This window comes from Cucumis melo, chromosome 1 (assembly GCF_025177605.1).
Source record: "Cucumis melo cultivar AY chromosome 1, USDA_Cmelo_AY_1.0, whole genome shotgun sequence".
NCBI classification, from domain to species: domain Eukaryota; kingdom Viridiplantae; phylum Streptophyta; class Magnoliopsida; order Cucurbitales; family Cucurbitaceae; genus Cucumis; species Cucumis melo.
Genome location: NC_066857.1, coordinates 37937 through 59322, shown reverse-complemented (window position 1 = coordinate 59322; position 21386 = coordinate 37937). Strand labels below are relative to the sequence as shown.

At 33.1% G+C, this 21386-nt stretch overlaps 4 protein-coding genes and 1 non-coding gene across 9 annotated transcripts; 4 read left to right on the top strand and 1 right to left on the bottom strand.

The window, feature by feature from the left end:
* Positions 1-51: 51 nt before the first annotated feature.
* LOC103495192 (uncharacterized) lies at positions 52-3124 on the top strand. Of its 4 annotated transcripts, none has more exons than XM_008456658.3 (8): positions 52-496; positions 572-668; positions 745-762; positions 882-1020; positions 1554-1636; positions 1738-1872; positions 1956-2060; positions 2890-3124. In XM_008456658.3, exons 1-8 carry the CDS (start codon positions 411-413, stop codon positions 3016-3018), a joined length of 792 nt encoding a protein of 263 aa, XP_008454880.1. In that variant the 5' UTR covers positions 52-410; the 3' UTR covers positions 3019-3124. The 4 variants fall into 4 exon arrangements, with proteins under 4 accessions (XP_008454880.1, XP_050942485.1, XP_008454881.1 ...); XM_051086528.1 differs by having other exon boundaries at positions 2812-3124; XM_008456659.3 differs by lacking the exon at positions 745-762.
* Positions 3125-4528: 1404 nt separating this feature from the next.
* On the top strand, positions 4529-4602 carry TRNAI-AAU (transfer RNA isoleucine (anticodon AAU)). Its single transcript has one exon. It is a non-coding gene; the product is annotated as a tRNA-Ile (tRNA).
* A 5746-nt stretch (positions 4603-10348) lies between these two features.
* On the top strand, positions 10349-14694 carry LOC103495189 (4-hydroxy-3-methylbut-2-enyl diphosphate reductase, chloroplastic-like). Of its 2 annotated transcripts, none has more exons than XM_008456655.3 (10): positions 10349-10789; positions 11070-11266; positions 12603-12782; positions 12921-13052; positions 13140-13214; positions 13297-13402; positions 13482-13576; positions 13832-14017; positions 14155-14241; positions 14335-14694. In XM_008456655.3, the coding sequence occupies exons 1-10, from the start codon at positions 10522-10524 to the stop codon at positions 14398-14400; spliced, it is 1392 nt and encodes a 463-aa protein (XP_008454877.1). In that variant the 5' UTR covers positions 10349-10521; the 3' UTR covers positions 14401-14694. The 2 variants fall into 2 exon arrangements, with proteins under 2 accessions (XP_008454877.1, XP_050937471.1); XM_051081514.1 differs by having other exon boundaries at positions 10440-10789; positions 12897-13052.
* A 637-nt stretch (positions 14695-15331) lies between these two features.
* On the bottom strand, positions 15332-20126 carry LOC103495188 (cytochrome c biogenesis protein CCS1, chloroplastic). Its single transcript, XM_008456654.3, has 8 exons — positions 19118-20126; positions 18226-18445; positions 18021-18132; positions 17345-17617; positions 16795-17060; positions 16369-16525; positions 16200-16283; positions 15332-15782 (listed from the first exon to the last, which is right to left on the bottom strand). The coding sequence occupies exons 1-8, from the start codon at positions 19533-19535 to the stop codon at positions 15630-15632; spliced, it is 1683 nt and encodes a 560-aa protein (XP_008454876.1). The 5' UTR covers positions 19536-20126; the 3' UTR covers positions 15332-15629.
* Positions 20127-20262: 136 nt separating this feature from the next.
* On the top strand, positions 20263-21379 carry LOC103495186 (transcription termination factor MTEF1, chloroplastic). The gene has a single exon (XM_008456651.3). The coding sequence runs from the start codon at positions 20470-20472 to the stop codon at positions 21316-21318; it is 849 nt and encodes a 282-aa protein (XP_008454873.1). The 5' UTR covers positions 20263-20469; the 3' UTR covers positions 21319-21379.
* The last annotated feature ends 7 nt before the right edge of the window (positions 21380-21386 follow it).

Genomic DNA, 21386 nt, shown 5'->3' with positions numbered 1-21386 from the left:
GAAGAAATCAATTGGGAAATTCTTTTGAAAATCGACCAATGATGAATGTAAAGTCAGTTGAAATTATGTTGGTTTTCATAAACTTTTGGATTTGGGTTTTTACTGTTATAATCCAATGATGATGAAGGTCTGTCAGCATTCAAATTCTCGTCTTCTCCATTCACATATTCATCAGAAATGAGATTTTCTTTAACGACAAAGTAAAATTGGTCAACATCTCTCGGGACTGAAAGCCCATTAAACGTCACTGTGCGCCCCTTTGAACCGATCTGACATCCAACAACCAAAGGCCCAATTGAAGATCAGTGGTTTAGGGTTTCTCTATACCCATTTCCACTTTATTGCAATTTGCAATCGAAGAAGGGAGTGGATTGATCATCCGACTTCAATATTCATTTGAGAAAGTTCATATGGGTACGAACCAAAATACCAAATCCGCACACAATGAAAGCGTTGCTCCTGCAACTGCTTTGGCTTACCTTGATCCTAAATACTGGTCATTGTTCTTCTCTTTCGTCTCTGCTTCTGATTTAATTTTCGCAAGCTTCTGATGATGATGTGTATGTTTCAGGGACGAGCGTTTTTCTAAGGAAGAGCATTATGAATGGTTTAAGGATTATTCTCATTTTCGTCATCTCATACTTCCTCTTCTCAAACCTGATTCATCAGTACTCTCTCTCCCTTTCTCTCTCTCTGCTGCATAGTTTGATTAGATATTTTTACTAACCTGACTGCCACTATCAGGTAGCTTGGAACGTCATCGTCCGTCGGTTTTCGAACCTTTTATGATTGTTTTGATTGCTTGAATGAACATTCACCGTAATAATCTCGCTTTCTTGGTGATGGCATTGAGTTTTTTTTTTTTTTTTTAATCTTTTTAGGTATTGGAATTGGGTAGTGGAAATTCGAAACTTTCTGAGGAATTGTACAACGATGGAATAACTCATATAACATGCATTGATTTGTCTGCTGTTGCCGTCGAGAAAATGCAAAGACGTTTACGTTTGAAGGGTATGAAAGGTGAGCTCGTGGTCTTCATCAAAATATGCATTCGGTTCTGTCTTTCTTTTCATATTCTTTGTAGTGGGGGATGCTTTTTCTTGTGTTTGGCTTGATTGTCAGTCCCGGTGGGATGTGCACTTCTTTCTGTTACTTCTCATGGGTTGAAATCAAATATGAACCGCAAGTCTAGACTAGAAGAACATTATTCTACAATCATATATGTAAAGTGAAACTAGATCTTATATAATGTAGTAGAATTACCTTGGACATGGACAGATGGTTGTGCTGTTGGGCAGGTAAAACTACGTTTTACAAGCGCTTTAGCTTTGTAGCTATAGAACAATGTTTTTTAACATTCAACAATATGTATGGTGGAAGATTTGATCGAAGATACATGTTTTCATGTCAGTGGAGTTGTGCTTATGTTAACTAGCTATAGAACATTTGTAGTTTAGATGAAATGGTTGATCCTTGTTTCATCTTCTTTACATTAAAAACTGAGTGCTTTTTCTCAACTTATTCATTTTCTCTCTAATTACCTCTATTGTCAGAAATAAAGGTGCTAGAAGCTGACATGCTAGACATGCCTTTTGGCAATGAGTGTTTTGATGTCGTTGTCGAGAAAGGAACCATGGTAACTACTCAACTTGTTGCAGTTTTGTTTTACCTACAGATATTGGAATTTGCATTTGCTGTATTAATCTATCATTTCTTCTGTTGTTCATAACTTGGAAGGATGTTCTGTTCGTGGATGGTGGTGACCCATGGAATCCTCAACCATCCACGCGAGCGAAGGTCATGGCAATGCTGGAAGGTGTTCATAGGGTTTTGAAGAAAGATGGCATTTTTGTCTCAGTTACATTTGGCCAGGTTTTAGTATGAAATTCTTGGAAATCAAATTCCTTCTTGGCTTTTATATTACTCATATCTAATATGATCTGTTTCCTCTCCAGCCGCATTTCAGGCGTCCCTTATTTAGTGCTCCAGAATTTACATGGTCATTTGAGTGCAGTACTTTTGGCGATGGATTTCACTACTTCCTCTATACCTTGCGTAAGGTTAGCACAGATGTTCTTGTTTTTGTGCAATAAATCATTATTTAGGGCCTATCCTAAGAACAATGACCATGAAGCTGTTCGAGATCACTCAAACTCACTTTTGTTACATTCTAGGCCAAAATACAACAATAATGGACACTGACCTCTTCTAGTGCTCATGAACTCACTGACCTCACATTCTAGGCCAAAATAGAAAATACAAAACCAAAAATTTTGTATAGGACCAACACAAATGCCCAACATATGTTCTCTACAGACTGATTTAACTAACAGCTAATTGCTGTTTGTAACCTTTTCTCCTCACAATGAAGAAGTGCCAGAGGCCTAGCATTCTCATCAGTTTGGTGTTTGTGTTCCAAACACCCCGTATTTACCTTTTCAAGCAGTTTCGAAGTGTGACCCTATTACCTTATCAAATATCTGGAAACCATCTGTTTGATAGACTTATAAATTATGAACCGTACTTAGGTATCCTTTTATAGAAGCCTAGCGCGTAGTTTAGACCAGAAGGATTTGATTCCTCTTGTGAGCCATATATTGGATGTTCGATGACCTGAGTTTGGGTTTTTGTGTCGATCAAAAGTAGTAGCTTTTCCAAAAAGAATTCACATGTAAACTCGTAGGGGAGACGGTTATCTTTTTGAGTATAAGATAACCGTCTCCCCTGCGAGTTTACATGTGAATTCTTTCTGGAAAAGCTACTACTTTTGAGTATGTTTGTTCATTCTTGACTTGATTATGTATGTTTCAGCAATGGTAACAAAAGTTCATGTATATCTTTCGTTTCTGAGATGTTAAATGAAACCAATAATGAAATCGATGATACCAGGGAAGGCGATTGCCTAGTGATAAAGGTGAGGGTGAGAGGTTTGATGAGCCATCAATCTGTTTACTTCAAGACGAGCTAGAGGGTGAAGATTACATGTTCAGAACCGACGTTGATGAGCTGAATTGCTAGAAAGTATTATTATTGTATCCATTTTTGTTTGATGAATTGTACATTAAAACCAATCATAGTTCCATTAAACTGTTAATCTTCCTGTGTCTCCTTTTCTTTTTTTTTTTTTTTAAAAAAACTGTTAATTTTCCTGACCATTAGTTTTTGACTCTGCGCATTAAATTGTTGCGGCTTTATACATTACGATTCATATTTGATTATTTTTGCAGTTTTGTGCTTCAATGGTGACAATTTGACACAATTTAAAGGAAGTTACTCATTGTTTTTTCTTTTCCTTTTTCGAGTTCAACAACAGTTGGGTAGGGGAAATTCAAACTATTATCCCTTGATTAGTTGAGTATACTTCATTTGGTCGGTTACATGAAATTTAAATATAATTCGTTATAGTCATGCCTCCAAGAGATTTTTTTATTTTTTATTTTTTAAAATGAAGTAATCCTTAGGGTATTCAGATTTAAACGTGTACGTATACCCTTTAAAACCAGATTAAATTTTGCATACGTTCTTTCCATTTGGGTTAAAGTACCCTTTTGGTTCGTGTAATTGAGATTTGCTCTATTTTAATCTATAGATCTAAATGTAATTCATGTATTTTCAGTAAAACTCAAAATTAGTTTCTACTATTTTTTATTATAAACAATAAAATAATTAAAATGTAGCTTTGATTAGTATTTCATCTATAAATTTTTTAAACATATTCATATTGTTTTTCTTTTTCTGACAAAAATTATTATTATTGTTATATTTTTCAAGTTCAAGCAATATTAACTTTTACCATAATAATAATACTAATTTAAAGATTTATTGAAAATATGTAAACTAAATTTAAATATTAAAACAGAATTTGAAAAAAAAATTACGAACTATTTGATAGTCGAAAATAAGGGATTAAATGAAATCAAAGTTGTATTTTTTGTTTTCAAATATGTGTTTATTAGCAAAATTCATAAATTGAATTCTAATTTAAACTGTTGTAAACTAGGTGTAGTTATCCACTAAATACTAGTTGATAATAAATTATTATTAATTTACTTACGAACACGTTATGTAATATTATATACTTTATAGGATATATTAAATCTTTGGTCTCAATAGTTTGGAATAAATTAAATTTAGGTCTTATCTTTTATAATTAAAATTTAAAATAATTTTAAGTTTAACCTAATTTAAAATATAATACATCATATATATATATATATATATATTTTGAATAGATCGAATTGAGTTTATAATACAACATATTATATTTTTAAATGCTTTTATCTCTATTTAATATAATTTTGCATTTAAAGTATTAAAATTCAAATTTTGGATAAAAATAAAACTTACAATTTTTATTTTCAGAATTTGCACTTTTAGATCATAGAATCCGAAGACAGCTTTTAAAAATATAATTGAGATCGTTAGTCAAATATGTACTTACCGAACATATTGAATATGAAAACTTAAAACAGAATTTAGACAGTAAGGTTTCTAAGTTTGAATTTAGAAGCAGTATTAAACATAAATTGGCCTATTAGCTCAGTTGGTTAGAGCGTCGTGCTAATAACGCGAAGGTCGCAGGTTCGAGACCTGCATGGGCCAATTTTAATTTTACAAACCTTTGAGATCCTTTCTTTATAATATCATTGTTTCGGTGTTCTAGTAAGTCTGTCATACAAATGAATCAAATTGAACAAAAATAGGGTGTGTTCAACAAACCAAATCCTTACCTAAAAATAATCTAATTATTGAGTAACCTCGTTTGTTATCTAGCTTTCTCAACCAAGAGATATTCTTGATTTTCAAGTTGTGGAAAAAAAGACGGTATCAAATATTACGTGTGTATTTCTAGAAAAGAAAAATTGGTTTCATCTTAAAAGCAAATGCACTCCAATTGAGAGCATGCCTAAAATTCAAATTACTACCCTATATAAAATTACTAAATGCTTCTTTTCTTCTTTTTTTTTAACGATAATACTTAATTATCTTCCCAGCGTGCAAACAAGTTTTTAATTAATCAATTATATTCATTTACCCACTTTTTTGCAATATAAAATACATATAAACTATAAATTCACCTCACAACCTGATAATTATAAGGTCTCTTCTCTACATATATTCCATATATTTTTACAATTTCCCCAAATTTAGATAATTTTTTATAATATTTATTTTTCACATTTATGTGCTAAATCCATAAACCCATGGTATATTTCCTTTTTCCTTTCCTTTTTCTTTTTTTCTTTTCAATTTTTGTGTATATATATTGATATTTTTTTTTACATAAAAAATGTGAATGCAGGAAGAAAGTGTGCTTGAAGACGAAATTGATGATATAGCTTGTGCTGTCCAGCTCTCTCTTCTCCATCTCCACAAACAAAACGGTCATTTTGGGCCGCAGGTTGTTTTATTTTTTTTTTTTTCCATTTTGGTATTTTTTATGGTATATAATCATTTTTAAAAATATTCTTTTAGAGCTTTTTCCCCTCTCTTTTATAAAGATTTTCTCTTTATATATATATATATATATATATATATATATAAGTTGATAACTTGATATTAAAGAGTTTTCTAAACTATCTAAAAGTATTTTCTATTTGCAAATAGTATGCTTTTTTACATTTATTTTCAAAATAAAGCTAAAGTTATTTTTCTCCCAATATTAGAGAAAAAATGGCACCTGTCTCCATTTTCACCTTAAAAGTTTTTACTTTACAAATTGAACCTTCAACCTCCATATATATATTGCAATTCTTACTTCCAATTTTTTTTCGTTAAATCTTATCTGTTTTTTTATTTATTTTTTGTTCAAAGTTAAAATATCTAAAAGTTAATAATTTCTAGAACTTCAGGTATGAAACGACAATAGGTACAAGATAGATTATCAAATACATCTCCCAAAATTCATTAATTTCATTAAACATCTTGCTGTCTAGCATCATTTTCAAATAGATGTTCATTCACCATTTTTCAAATAAAACTGTATTGGAAGATAAAAGAAATACTAAAACGTATATGCAAGTTTATCTATTCGATTCAATAAAATTGAAAGTTTATGGTATAAATTTTAATACACCATATCTTCAAAATAAAATTATATTTATTTTTCTCTACATATGAGAAAGCAATTATTTTTTAATTCACCCAACTCATTACCATTTTTGTCCCTTTTTTTAATTAATCATAACAATTCAGATGAAGCTTCTTCTTCGTACAATAGTTTAGAAGAAAGCAAAGACGAAGAAGAAGACATCATTAGAGCAATAGAAGAAAGTTTGAAACCATCAAACTTAACTTATGACAGGTCGTTTCCTCTTTCATATAAATATCAAAATACTTCAATTGATCCTTTTTGTTTCCATTCTTTAAGTTCAACATTATATTGGAATAAAAAAACTTTAACCTTTAATCTTTTGTTTGAAAATTTATACTTCAGCTGGTTGAATGATATTGAGGTTGACACGATCCTTATCAAAACCAAATCAAGTCATGTTTATTGATTTTGAACATTTAATCTATAATGTAATCCATAACTAATGTTAAATTAAACCTTTTGAGTCTGATTTGTTATTCCAACCTTATTTTGTTTCCGCAATTTCAAGTTCAATTTATAATTATAATTCCATTTTTTTAACACTACTAAAATTTTCAGTAATTTTAATGATATTCAAACCCTAAAAAAAATAATAAACAAATTTTCTGAAATAAGTATTTTTCGCCTTTAATTAGCATATTAAAGTCAGGAAGTAGTGTGTATTTAAAACTAAGAGAGAGCTAAATTGATCGTCAAAATTAAAAGAAAGAGAGAAAGATAAAAGCGAACGAATGAATATATAATAATAATATAAAAATTTGTAAAGTTGTTCATCTCTTTTAAAATTTGTTTATCACATATCATTTGTTAGTCAAATATCGGTCAAGTTAACTGAAAGACTATTTTTAAAACTTCTACCAAGCAAACAAGAACTAAAATGTAACTTTTGAAACCGACTAAAACAATAGCTTGCATTCGATTTTTTTCTTTTAATTTATGTTTTGTTAGGACACATACGGGAAATTACGGACAAGTTTGTGATGTTTGTGAAGGACCAGTAAGCAGTTACTTTACTTTATGAAATTTGACCAACATATTTTCATATTTTGGAATGAAAACAATATAAAAAATTAACATAGTTAGAGATTGAATTTAAGATTTATAGTAAGTATGAAAATTAAAATTTAATAAGCTTCAAAATCGACAGATTTTAAGTTTAATTTAATTTTATTGATTTGTGTTTTTGTCGAATATTAAATGTTGATAATTGTGGGTGTGAAGTTGAGATCACGTAGGAAAGGAACGGAATTTTGAAATCAAAGTATTTGTGACTCTCATTGGTTCGACCGTACTCCTATATGCTGCGGCTGTACACGTTGAAAATTGAAATACTTTTCTAATCAACTACCTAAAATAGGTTAAATAATTTCAAAGATGATTAATTTTTTCAAGTATTTGAAATACTTCAACAAATTGACTATTTCAAAGATTTGAAAACTTCAACAAGTTGATTGATTTTTTGTCATCTACAAAATGAAGATTGATTTTCTCAAATATTTGGAAACTAGTTGGTTATTTTTCTACGTTAGCTACCCTAAAAAGGATAACAAACCCAAAGACCGATTCTTAAGAAATTAATAAATCCAAAAATCGATCATAGGTGAAAATCATCAAGTTTAAAGGTCAATCATCTAAGAAGATCAACAAGCTTAAGTATTGAAATTTATGCATTTGAGAGAAAACTTTATAGGATAAAAATTAGAGACGGTAACACATGTATGATAAATTAATAAAACCATTCATTTTTACCAACTAAATTTTGTTTGTCTAAATCTGGTGTGAACAATAATACCCCAAATCAGGTGTGTTATTATTATGTTCACATAAACCAAAGTGCTTTTTAAAATGTATTTACCAAGAGTGAGTCTATTTCACATGCACATAATTGATATGAAACATCAATCAAAAGAAAACATGGTAAATAAACACAAAGCCCATCACTTTTTTCACTAAAATCGAAATAGTAAATTTGAACCTTCTGTTTCTTTAGTAACACTCGCATGTCAATTAGCTTAAAATATAAATTGAAATAAAACGAAAGAAACATGGATGAAAAATTCAAAATTTAATGGATCGATTGAGACTAATAGGTTAATGTGCAAAGCAAAGTAAGCAAGAATTTTGCTATGCTATCAGTTGAAAAGACAAAGATGCGCTTTCCATAAAAATGGCAAATGTCCATTCTGTCCTTCGAATCGTGCCATTAATTAAATTAGTAATTAACTTTACTGAAATGGAAGTAATGTATAATCGCTGGAGATTTCCATATATTAAACAGTGACAGATAATTCCTTAGTTAGTCCATGAAATTATTCATTGTAATTACTCCACATACCAAATCCACACCAACATTTTGAACATGTGAAGTATCGTTTCCATAATATAAAGATAAATGAATATATACATACCTACAACTCTAAGTTTGTTCTTCTGTGTGTATATATATATTTATGTTCACTTTGAAGTACATGTGTACTATTTAGTGTTCTAAAAAACTAGTTAAGTTAGTGCAAAAAGATGTGTCATTTAGTTTTTTTTGTTCAATTAAAGTGATAGAATATTAAACTTTCGATCATCGTAGAAAAAAGTATCTCAATTACTATTCAAATTTTACTTCAATGGTTTTGTTATCTTTTTTTCCCTTTTTTATATGTTTTAGTTTTGTTCGATAAAATACAAAGGTTTTATAACCATAAAGGTAAATAAAGACGAAATAAAATGTTCTTTTTCAAAATACACGATTAAAAAATAAAATATTAATATTTTTTCAGTTCAGTTAGAAAAAAATCTTAATTTAAATTTATTCCAACTCATTAAATTAAACTTTTGAACGGATTAATAATTTAACCCACGATATTAAATCGTTGTAAATCCATAAATTTATTATGGAAACAAATTTATATGCATGTAAATTATAGATGGATTGATACAGTATTAAAATTAAGCAATAACGATTAAGTTAAATTAAAGGTTAGTCCCTAAGCTTCCTAGTTTCTCTCTATTTAGTTATGTATCTTGGGGTGTGTTTGTCTGACTACATTTAAGTTTGTTTTTGTTGTAAGGAAGTAGAGCTTTTTGAAGCGATGAAGATATACTCTAGACTTAAAAGCGTTTCTTTCGATTAATTTTTTGAATATCTTTGTTAAGTCTAATGACCTAGAGGTAATGTTTATAATGTTCTAAACGTGGTATTTGATTTTCTTTTAATCATGAAGGCAAGAAAACAAGACTATGAATTAAAAATTGCCGCTTTCTTACATGTTTACCGTAGTTAGAATGATATTGCATGCACACTGTATTTGCACACAATGCTTTTGTGGTCAAGAAGTCTTCAGCTTTACATTGTCTTTATCCTGCATAGTTTACGGTGTTTATGTATGGTAATTTTATTTATAATTATTTATTCTTAATTTGGTATTTGTTAAAGTATCTATTTAAAATCTTATGACAAAACGAAACCTATCATGCAAACATGGCTAAGAGAAGCGCGTGGAAAGCCCAAACCAAGAAGGCAAAAATGGTATGCAAGGAATGGCGTTACAAAGCCAACAACCAAAGAAAAAGAAAAACGAAAAAAGAAAAAAGAAAAACCATGTACTTTATCGTAATTCTGCCAATGATCCTCGAATTAGGCTCAAATCATTCCACGTGACTAAACGCCAATACTATGATTAAAAACAATTATAATAAAATTTCATTGGAATTAAATTTGAACATTTGAAACCACACAAGCTAAATACAAAAATATATGAAGACCAAATTAATATTTTAATGATACTTTTCTTTTCACCGTTTAATTTATATTTTAAACTAGATTCCATAGTTAATAACTGTTAAGATCTTTTTATAATCATATTATTTTTAATTTTATGTTTTTTAGAAATTAGCCTTATAAATGATTTTATCTGTTTTTGAAGAGGGTCATGGAAACTAAAATAAATAACCTTTAACAATTTTTTTCAATGTTTAGAATTCAAAATTTTCAAAATGATACATAGAAAAAAAAAAGGATAAAGAGAGTTTATAAACACCTTTGATAAACCAAGTAAAATTTCAGAAAACTTGGAATTCTTCACGGAGTTAGTATGTGAATACGTGTGGCTAAAAGTTTGTAAGAATGTAATCTCAATTATAAAAAATATTTTAAAATTTTCATGAAGTTTTTTTTTATTCGATGATTTTTTTTATATATAATTAGACAGTAAACTGTTACCAATTTCATACTATTAAAGTTTTAAGTAAAGTTTGAAAAAATTCTTACCAATTTAAGAAAAGAAAAAAAGAAAAAAAAAAAAAAGAAGAAGAAGACAAAAGGACATTGTTGAGTTTGAGATAAATGGAGCAAGAAGAAGAAGAAGAAGAAGAAGAAGGGGCCATTTTTGTCCGAGCTTGCGACTGGAAATTGAGCTCTCAATTTACTATCTTCCATGGCGTTCTCTATGCAACTTTATCGTCTTCCCACTCGTACGGATGCAGCCTTGCCGGAGAATTCCTCCGCCGTTCGATCACTCCGTTACAGGAAGCCTATGTCCGTGAGATGCGATGGCGATTCTTCTTCTTCTTCTTCCGCGGCCGTGGATTCAGATTTTGACGCCAAGGTGTTCCGGAGGAACTTGACAAAGAGTGACAACTACAACCGCAAAGGCTTTGGTTACAAGGACGAGACTCTGGCGCTCATGAATCGCGAGTATACAAGTAAGCCTCGATCGACTTGAATCTTTTAGATTTCTGATTGAATTAGGAAAATGATCTATGAATTCTTTGTTTTCATTCTTTTGCATGTCAGAGAATATTTTATTACCTGCCCCTGAAGAATTTTTAGTCTTTCGACTTGGCTTCTCAAGGCCTTAAACTAAATTAAAAATAAAAAAAAAAGAAGGGGGTAAAGGCTTATCATTTGAATTTTCAACCTATTTTTATGAAAATAAGTTTTTTAAGGAAGCTTGTGTTTTCTAATTCTATGTTTGAATTTCAGGTGATATCATAAAGACTCTCAAAGAAAATGGATTTGAGTATACGTGGGGAGATGTTACTGTAAAACTGGCGGAAGCATATGGATTTTGTTGGGGAGTCGAGCGAGCAGTTCAGATTGCTTATGAAGCGAGAAAACAATTTCCTGATGAGAAAATCTGGTTAACTAATGAGATCATTCACAATCCAACTGTTAACAAGGTCTTGATTTGTTTCTAGGGCTTGATTCTTTAGATTTTTTAAATTTAGAAATGAATCTTACTCTGGTAAACTTGATGATGCTTATTGTGTTCTATTTGGTGGGGGGGGGGGGGGGGGGGGGGGGGGAGTTAAAGCTTTGTGTAATATTTTATTGTCCAATGACGAGTTGTTAGGATCTGTTCTACTTTCAATTTTATCCCTTTCTGGGATCTTCCCCTTTCTGTCTGACTGAACCTGTTAGGTATCAAGTTCCCTTCACACAGAAAATACCCAACAAGGACACTTACAGAGGCAATAAACTCTGTTTATGATACTCAGAGAAAGGAAGCAGCCAACAATTACAAGATAGTTCAAATATCCAAAAAGAAACAAGAACACTGTGACAAGTAGAAGAAGGAAGAAATAAAACACAAGAAAAAGATATGACAGTATTCGAGAGCTTCCGCTTCTCCAAAAGCTTCAAAGGCTTTCCACATCACCTCAAAATGATTTCCCAAAACCTTCATAGACCTCTTGCCGATGGTTCCCACCTCATGTCACAATTCTTTCTGTGCCAACATTCTCTTTAATTCCCAACTTTCCTCTTTTACCCCTCCTCTGGTATGTGTGAATAATGGGAGGTCCAGAATCATGCATCTTATTTGTCGAGGAAGTTCAAATTTTCCATTACTGGTTTATTACTGACTAGTGTGCTTTGACGTCTCTCTTTTATTCATCTATTGATGACATGCTCCAGCCAGAAAAAGGCGATATGTTTTTTATTTTAAATTTTCGTTTCCATTCCCAACTAGGCATTTTTTATCAGTCTGAACTGTGATTTGAAAAGTTGGCAAGATGGTATCCCAGTTGCTGTCCTGGTCCCATGAGTGTGGTTTTCTGTCTGGTGAATTGACTATGAGGAATGAAGAGCTTTGACCTTCCAGTCTATGGGAACAATGCAATTCTCACCCCTAATATTTTGTGGAATTCTAAATTTTATCGTGTTGATCTTTTTATTTTCTAAACTCTAATCATGTTTCCATCTAGAGTATGGAGTAGGATAGACTTTTTGACCAACTTATTGTGTTTGGAAGCAGTAAAAGTCTTGCACCAATACTTGGATTTTTGTAAGATCTTTGAAAATTTATCTTTTCTGCCGTCCTTTTCCTAGAAACTTTGAAATATTCATTCTTTGGATTTCCTTGCTATCTTTTCCAACAAAAGAACATCTCAGTGTATGACTGGTGTTTAAAAGTTTCTAAACTTGATTGTTCGTTACCATCCTTTCGCATAACTCTTAGTTTTATTGTTACACGAATGTAGAAATTTAATACATATTTTCAAATTCTACATGTAGCGTTTGGAGGAGATGGAAGTCCAAAATATTCCACTTGAGGAAGGAAGGAAACAGTTTGAAGTGGTTGATAAGGGTGATGTGGTGATTTTGCCTGCATTTGGAGCAGCGGTGGATGAGATGTTGACATTGAGTGAAAAAAAGGTGCAAATCGTTGATACAACTTGCCCATGGGTTTCAAAGGTATCGTAGCGGTTTTCTTTCCCTCTCCTTGCTGTACATTCTGATACTGACAATAACGCTGTGCTGCAATTAATATTATGTTTGTCATCTAACAAAATTACTCTCTCGATCCATACATCGGCTGCACAACATTTGAAGGTTTGGAATGTTGTTGACAAGCACAAAAAAGGCGATTATACTTCAATCATTCACGGTAAATATGCTCATGAAGAAACTGTAGCGACAGCATCATTTGCTGGGAAATATATAATTGTAAAGAACATGGCAGAGGTATGTCCATTTCACAGCAATTCTGCAATTTGCTGGGTGAGGAATTATGTGAATATGTTGAGTAAGTTTTTGCCTTTATTTATTCAGGCAATGTACGTGTGTGACTATATTCTTGGAGGTGAACTTGATGGATCCAGTTCAACCAAAGAAGAGTTTATGAAGGTATTATATTACAATACTTTCTTAACCATTATATATTGGGATACATTTCAGAGCTTCATTGGTAACAATTCCTGGTCTGCAGAAATTCAAAAATGCAGTCTCAGAAGGTTTTGACCCAGATGTTGACCTGTTAAAGGTTGGGATTGCAAACCAAACCACAATGCTCAAGGGAGAAACAGAAGAGATTGGTAAATTATCTGCTGAAACACCATTCATTGCTGTTCCTAGAAATGTCAAGCATATTTATTTAAAATTTACTTTTATCAGGTAAATTAGTTGAAAGAACTATGATGCGGAAGCACGGAGTTGAAAACGTCAATGAGCACTTCCTCAGTTTCAATACAATATGTGATGCTACTCAAGTAAGTCTAGTCGGATTTACTGAGGTGTCTAGGATGTCGATTTTAGGGAGTAAAATGTGTTTAGTATTATATGTTTTACTGCTTCAGTGCACCTGTGCTTACTTGTGGTATTATCAACTAAATTCTTATCCTTTGTTACCATCTTTATCCACTCCTGTCCCGATTCTATACAACAAGTTTACTAACCTATGTATGCTTATCTCGTATACATTTAGTTGTCACTTATGTGTTCTCTAACTTGTCTTATTCTATCAGGAGCGTCAAGATGCAATGTACAAGCTAGTAGAGGGAAAACTGGATCTCATGTTGGTTGTTGGTGGATGGAATTCTAGCAACACTTCTCATCTTCAAGAGATAGCGGAGGAGCGAGGAATTCCGTCTTACTGGATTGATAGTGAGCAGAGAATAGGTCCAGGAAACAGAATAGCTTACAAACTGAATGTAAGTTACCATACAGATTTCAGTTCTAATGCCAGTCTCAATTTCCGTCTTTGTTCACTTTTCAATTACAAAATAAACCCTACCTTTTCTTTCCTTGATTACTTACAATTTCACGATCCTTGCAAATTCATGTTTAGCATGGGGAGTTAGTTGAAAAGGAGAACTGGCTACCCAAGGGTCATATCACAATCGGTGTCACATCTGGGGCTTCAACCCCCGATAAGGTTAGTCTCTCTCCGACTTACATGCTTGTTAGTACAAACTGTTGTCTGCAACAAATTTAAAGCCATACCATGTTTGTATGTGCTTTCAAACAGGTTGTAGAAGATGCTCTTATCAAAGTCTTCGACATTAAGCGCGAGGAAGCTTTGCAGTTTGCATAAATTTATGGGTTAGTTGTTCAAATTGACTTGTTAGAGGACAAGAGTTGTATGGTTGTAAATGTGTAACCGAATGGCGGTACCTTTCCTTTTATCAATCATATAGTCTCTTGTATCAAAATAGTAATGTTGTGCAGCAGTAAAGATCCTAGTTCTCCACAGAAATGTATCACATTGTTCGAGTAGTTCAACGAGTATGTCGACCTTCAACATGGTTGAATCGTATCTGTAATTTTATCTTCTGAACTCAGGGAGTACATGTTGACACCGAAGTTACATAGAAAATGTTTATTGAAACAGAGTTGGTCATCTGTTATTTAATGTGGCTTCAAGAATGAGATCCATATGGTCTGGGAAAAAGATAGTTTTGTGGAATCCTGGCGAAATCGTTCATTTGGTGCAAAAGGAAATGGTGAAATGAACTGGTTTTTCGAATTATGTTCCTTTACAAAATAATTTTCTACTTATTCTCATGCCTTTTCTATAAAAGTTCAACAGTTTAACCATGAACGGACTCCATACCTAAGTTGTAAAAAGGTTTTGAGGATATTTGAAATATTTTCTCATAGTTGAAATGGCTCATTAAAATTGTCAATTATGGGTGTAGTTTAATTAGTTGATCGACCCAGTTTCATATGGAAGAGGTTCAAATTTTTCATTTCATATCATGAAAAAGAAAATCTCATCACTGTACAGTTGAAAATTGTTTGGTTGAGCCACGTTACTACTTCACTACTCAACTTTCTATGATCTAAAGAGGGTCATGCCAAGTAATTTCTTAAAAGTTAAGGTACAAATTCAATTCCATAAATTTAGAATCAAATTGTGTGACATGTCATTGGTCAAGTATGTTTTTAAACTTTCTATTCTGTGTTCTTAGATATCTATTTTTTTTAATTCTTTTTCATATATCTTAGTAACCTATTCAACATAATTTTAAAAAATAAATGCTGTATAAGATACAAAATTAGATACAATGGTCTCATTAGACAGAAAGAGTTCACATTTATCACTGACCTTGTAATTTATCCTCGTGATGAAAGAATTACTCGTTGGTAAAACCATCCTCTATTTATATATATATTATATATACACATATATATAGGAAGAAAACCAACCATAATTTTCTGAGGCCAAAACTTGAAGTACTCGGGGGCTCCATTATGTGCTTGGTTGTTAAGTTGGACACTGATAGATTGTTGCGCTCTTAACCCATTCTTGAGTCTTAAGAACTAGGCATCATTGTTCTTCAACTTATTGTGTGATGGCTCAATTATTTCTGGAACTTTATCAAGTAAACGGTCCATCTCCTCTGGAAATTCGACCTTCGCACGATTTGTCTTTCCTCCTACGATCACTACCGTCCCATCTTGTATGGCCCATATCTTTCGGTAGAGAAAATAATATAGAGAAATGAGTGCCCATATCTTTCAGTAGAGAGAATAACATAGAGAAATGAGTGCCCATATCTCTTATGGATACTATTATCATTTATAAGATTGACTGGTACTATAAATCTTAGACGCCAATGTTCTAAAATCCTCATAGTGGTAAAAGTAGTGATAGTTTAAATCGTCACGACAGAAACTTTGATTTTATTTTAGAAGAATTGAGAGCTTAATACTATTTTTCTAATCATCACACGAGGCATAGGGACTTTAAACTTTAGGCATAAGCTTCTTATGGTACAAAGAAGATGCAAGTCTTAATGATAAAAGTTAGATCCTTGCCTCGAGGTGACTTCTAGGCATAAGTTTCAATTACCCATCATCATAACAGTTCTAAGAGAGAAGCTCATTTACCTGTGAATGGGATAAATAACTGACACATGTTGTGAGCATTAGAGCACCAAATCCAGCATAAACAATGGGTACTCCTGGGTCGGTCTGGAGAAAAAGAAGGAATAGAAGGTTTCAATCACTAAGAAATATGGAAATATTGTTGACAGATGGAACATTTCCAAGCTGTTACCTTTAATTCCAGTCCAGTGCTGCCAATAGCATCAACTATTTCGATTTTTATACCATTGATGTCAATTGGAAGCCTAGAGCTTGGACGTCGAACCCCAACAAACTTTCCTTCCTGATCATACAGGACAATGGATTGAAGATCACGAGCAAGCATTGATCTGAAAGTACATCAAGGAGAGAGGAAATGAATGCAAGTAAATATGAAATATGAAAAATACCATGCACAGTTGACAAGGATGGCAACAAAAAGATCTTCATGCCAAGTTGTACAAAGGAAACAAGAACCAACATGCTAACCACCCGTGCCCTCCAAATGCATAAAAGACACTCAAAATTGGTACATTTGCTTCTAGTATTTCGCTTGGTTGATGATATAAGAAAGTAGAAACATTAGAAGACCAGAAGTCTACAAAAAGAAATGACATACATTCCCTTCACATTAGGTGAATCGACGTCGCCAACTGGTAAGAAAGTTCCATAAAGCTTCTTGTCCCCATTGATCTTTAGAGGTGCCACAGCCAAGTTAAAAGGTCCTTCATCATTCTTAAGTATTTGCAGAGCAGAAAATCCCCAATCAGTTTGGTAGATTGTAAAACCTCCATACCGTAAAGGATTATTTACACTGATTGTCTTCCTCATAACCTCTTTCCCATTAAGATCAAATAAAGAAAGATCACTATAAAACTGTTTTACCTGCAAAATCAGATGTCGAAAACTCTGAACATTAATAAAGGTGACCGACTGCGAATCTCTGCATTCAATAATTTTAAAAGCAAGACATTTTCTTTTTCTAGGAATTCAATCAATATGGTTATAATATAAATAAGAGTTAATTAACATGTTCAGTATCAAAGCTGTCATTAACAAACAGCTAAATAAAGTCTTCATTTAGTCCTCCTCCAGTTCATTTTCTTCAGAAATATAACTTTAGCTATATCACTTTTCTGAAAATTATTGATTTCTTCATCCAGACTTACCTCTCCACTGTCATAGTAGTTCATGTAGAACTTATTGACGTGAACTTCAGTATTGAAAGCTTCAGTTGGCTTTGAGAGAAATCCGCTAGGGTTCAGAACATCTCCAACTACAAAATTTAGTCCCTGTGGAACTGTAACCGAACCTCTGAAGCTCCCAGTTGCACTGAGGGTTGCACCAGCCATTATCAAAAGCATGGCCAAATGTACACCAATTGGTGCAAATCGTCCAGCTAATCCCTTGAAAGCATATAAAGTTGGTCCTTTAATAAACACCTGCGGAGTTGCTGAGTTGTATCATTTTAGGGAACTTCAATCTCAGTTTCTACCTTCTAGAACTATTGAGTGAATTAAACTTTCAGCTACACACTTGGGGAGTTACAAACAGGAAGACAAGAAACTTTCTATAAGGAGTGGCATCTTGAGACCACATTTAGCTTCTATGGCATAAGGTATTTCTCATATAATAACACTTGAATTATCATGAGCAAGATCTGAGTTTGATTCTAAGTGAGTTGTTTTCCATGATTTCAAGAAAAGTAAAAGCACCACAGTTCTTGCTGAGGCATTTCCTAGGGAAAATTTTTGAAAACTCCCAATCTCTGTTGTTCAAGCAAATGACTCTTATACTTCACTTGAACAATTCTATAAGAAACAAGAAAAAATATTGAGTTATAACCTCATATCCTGCTCCCATTAAAACAACCCCCAAATCTTGTACTGATGCTCTGGGTAAAATATCAGAACATTCCAGCTTGCGAATGGTTTCACCAGATTGCAAAAAGTTCCATCTGCATACAAAAGTTGAATGTTCATAACAAAAAAAAGCTAGGAATATGAACGTGTGTTTTAGAGACAGAAAGAGAAAAAAAGTGTTTGGTAACCTTCTTGCAACCTTGACAAGAGGAATCTGGGTTGTGTAAGTACATGCCATGAGTGATATCCCAAGGAGAGCTAACATCCCTAGAAAAATGGTAGATGAGTACATGTGATCAAACCCGAGTGTAAGAATCCATCTCCAAGTGAAGAATCCCCACAAAGGATTATCCTCAGGGTACTTTTGGAAGTAGAAATCAGGGGCTTCCCCTTGATCAATGACAGTACCTGCAAAACAATGCCAAACAAGATAAGTTCAGACTGATTTCATGTATCATTTCAACATGTTTAACAGCTGATCAATGAAACATTTTATTCTTACAATTACATTTGTTCCAACAAGTATTTAGTCCCTCAAATTTAATATGTAACAATTTAGACCTAAAATTACTTGCATATGTTGATCAATACGTTGATTGGAGATTAAAATGTGTTTATGAGCTAAAAAGATTAATTTGTTACTTAATAAATAAATGTTTTTTCATGATAGGATTACATAATTACAAATTTGTAAGTACATGAACTAATTACTGCATCTTATAGTTCAAGGACTAAATTGTTATAAGTTTGAAACTACAAAACTTACATGTTATAAACTAAAATTTTGAGACTACCGCAAATAGGTAGAAGCATTAGAATAACATTTGTTACGTATTACTGTCTTTCTTTTTCTATTTCTTTTTCTAAGAATCACATTCAATCCAGATACTAATCCAAATAGATAGAAGCATAACAGGAACATTTGATCTAGCCAAGGAAAGGGGTTTGCAAATGCTCTGGATAAGCAAAAAAAACTAGTTCAATTCTCATCTTATCCAAAATTTCTCCAGAGGCATCATCCATTCACCAATCAAATTCGAAGCACTTGAAAGAAAACAACAAAAATGGGTGATACGATACCAAGAGCCATCAGGGCAGCGATGGTAAACATTTCTCCAATAGCCAAAGGCAAATTAGATAAAGCTCCCAAAATCCTTTTAGGCAATCTCTTCACCAGCTTCGTCGACCCACTCCCATTTCCAGGCTTGACTTCAGCTTCAGCATTTCCACTCTTATCGCTCTCCTCCTCTGCAAGCGGCGGCGCTGCTTCCGAGAGCACAATCTTGTTGCTGACATTCTTCAGCTTCTTGTCCTGCGAGGCCTTATTCTTACAAGTGACACTGAAACTGCGAATTTGGGCGGTCCGGGGAGTGATTTGATGGCCGAAGACAGAGTGAAGAAAAGGGGTTTTGAGAAGAAAGGGTTTGGATAAAGATGGGTTTGGATTGTTAAGAATCAAACGCTCCATTTTTGAAGAAATTATGAAGTGGGTTTCCATTTTGTTGCCTCGTGAGCGTTAATAACGACCATAGCTGTTGGTTTATCCTCTCCTTTTTTTTGGTATATAGTCATTTCTTTATTTCAAATTTTAATTTGCCAGTCGACACTTTGCCTAATAAATTGGTTGGAACTTGCATTTTTTTTGTATGAATGACTGACCTAGCTCAAACTATAAATTCTAGTCTTCTGTTTATATTTGCATCATGTAAAATCACTACTTTAATTTGAGAATTAGGTTTTTTTTGCTCTGGCTTGTTGCTCCCTCTGTCATCTTCTCAATTCACTTTTTATAGTTAGAAATCTTCACGCTAATCGTTCTTATTGTTTCTCATTCTAAAAAAATGGCATATTGAATCGAAGAAAAATCAATTGAAAAAGGAATTGATCAAAGAAAAATGTGAGAATTGAAGAAGGATATTCTATAACAATTAAAAGTAACACTTTCCAAAATACCTTAGCTTGTTCAAATTCTAAGAGATGACAAGAGAGTTTAAGAGAAAAGAAATTAGAAAAAGATGGGAAAAAAGAACAAATTCTAAGAAATGGTAAGAGAGTTCGAGAGAAAAGATGGAAAAAAGAAGAAGAAAAAAAAAGCTTTTCTATATATTTTGGAGGAAAAAAAAGAAAAAAAAAATCATGGAAACTCGTCTTGGACTTTTCATATCCCATTTGGTTCTAAAACTAACTTTTTTATTAATCCCAAAAACCAATAAAAGCCTATTTTTTGTAATTCCCCTACTTTTTGTCACTTTTTTTTTCTTTTATTTTTTTCCTTTTTTTTTCTTTTTTTTTTTCCCTTTTTTTCTTTTTTCTTTTTTTTTTTTTCCTTTTAATCTTTGGAAGTCGCAATGAAAGCCACAGGGTAGCCATTGGCGCTAAAACCTTGAGAAAAACCCAGCCATTGGCGCTAAAACCTTGAGAAAAGCCCAGCCATGGCGGTCGGAGCTCCAGTTCTTTCTCACTCATTCCCCATCGTCTCTTCTTTCTCTCACTTCACCACTCCCACTCCCACTACCAGATCTCGCCATCCTCATCTTCATCCTCCATCCATCAACTTCCGCACTTCACATCAACAAAACCTCCGTTACCTCAAGTCCCTAAACATCATCGATCCCCAAACCAGGTTCCGCTCTCCCGACGCCGTCGACCAAATCCTTACCACCGTCCATTTCCTCAAATCCAAGGGCTTCTCCGACTCCGATTTCCCCAGACTGGCCTTCTTCTGCCCTAACCTCTTCACTTCCAACTTTGATACCACCGACATTGCCCCCGTTTTCCATTTCCTCGCCGCCGATATATCCGCTTCCATTCAAGAATCGCGCGGATTGATCCTCCGGTGCCCTAAGATTCTCTTCTCCGACGTTGAGTTGTGTCTCAAGCCGACGCATAGGTTTTTGAAGCAATTAGGGATCGAGAATCTGAAATCGCCGAGTAATTTGAATTCGCACCTTCTGAACACTCGGGTGGAGAAGCTAAGAAACAAAATCAGATTCTTACAGGAGATCGGATTCTCGTACGAGGAGGCGTCGAAGGTTTGTGGGAGAATGCCGGCGATATTCGGGTACAGTGTGAAGGAGAATTTGAGGCCTAAGTACGAGTATTTGGTGAAGGTGATGGAGAGGGATTTGGAGGAATTGAAAGGGTTTCCTCAGTATTTCGGGTTTAGTTTGGAAGGAAGAATTATGCCTAGACATTTGCATTTGAAACAAAGGGGCCTTCATATTCCTCTCAATAGTATGTTGTTGTGGAGTCACAATAGGTTTTACTCTAAATGGAAATGAAATGTAACGTTATTTACAATGAAAATTTGTAATATAATGTGTATTCTTAATTTACGTAGAATTCATCA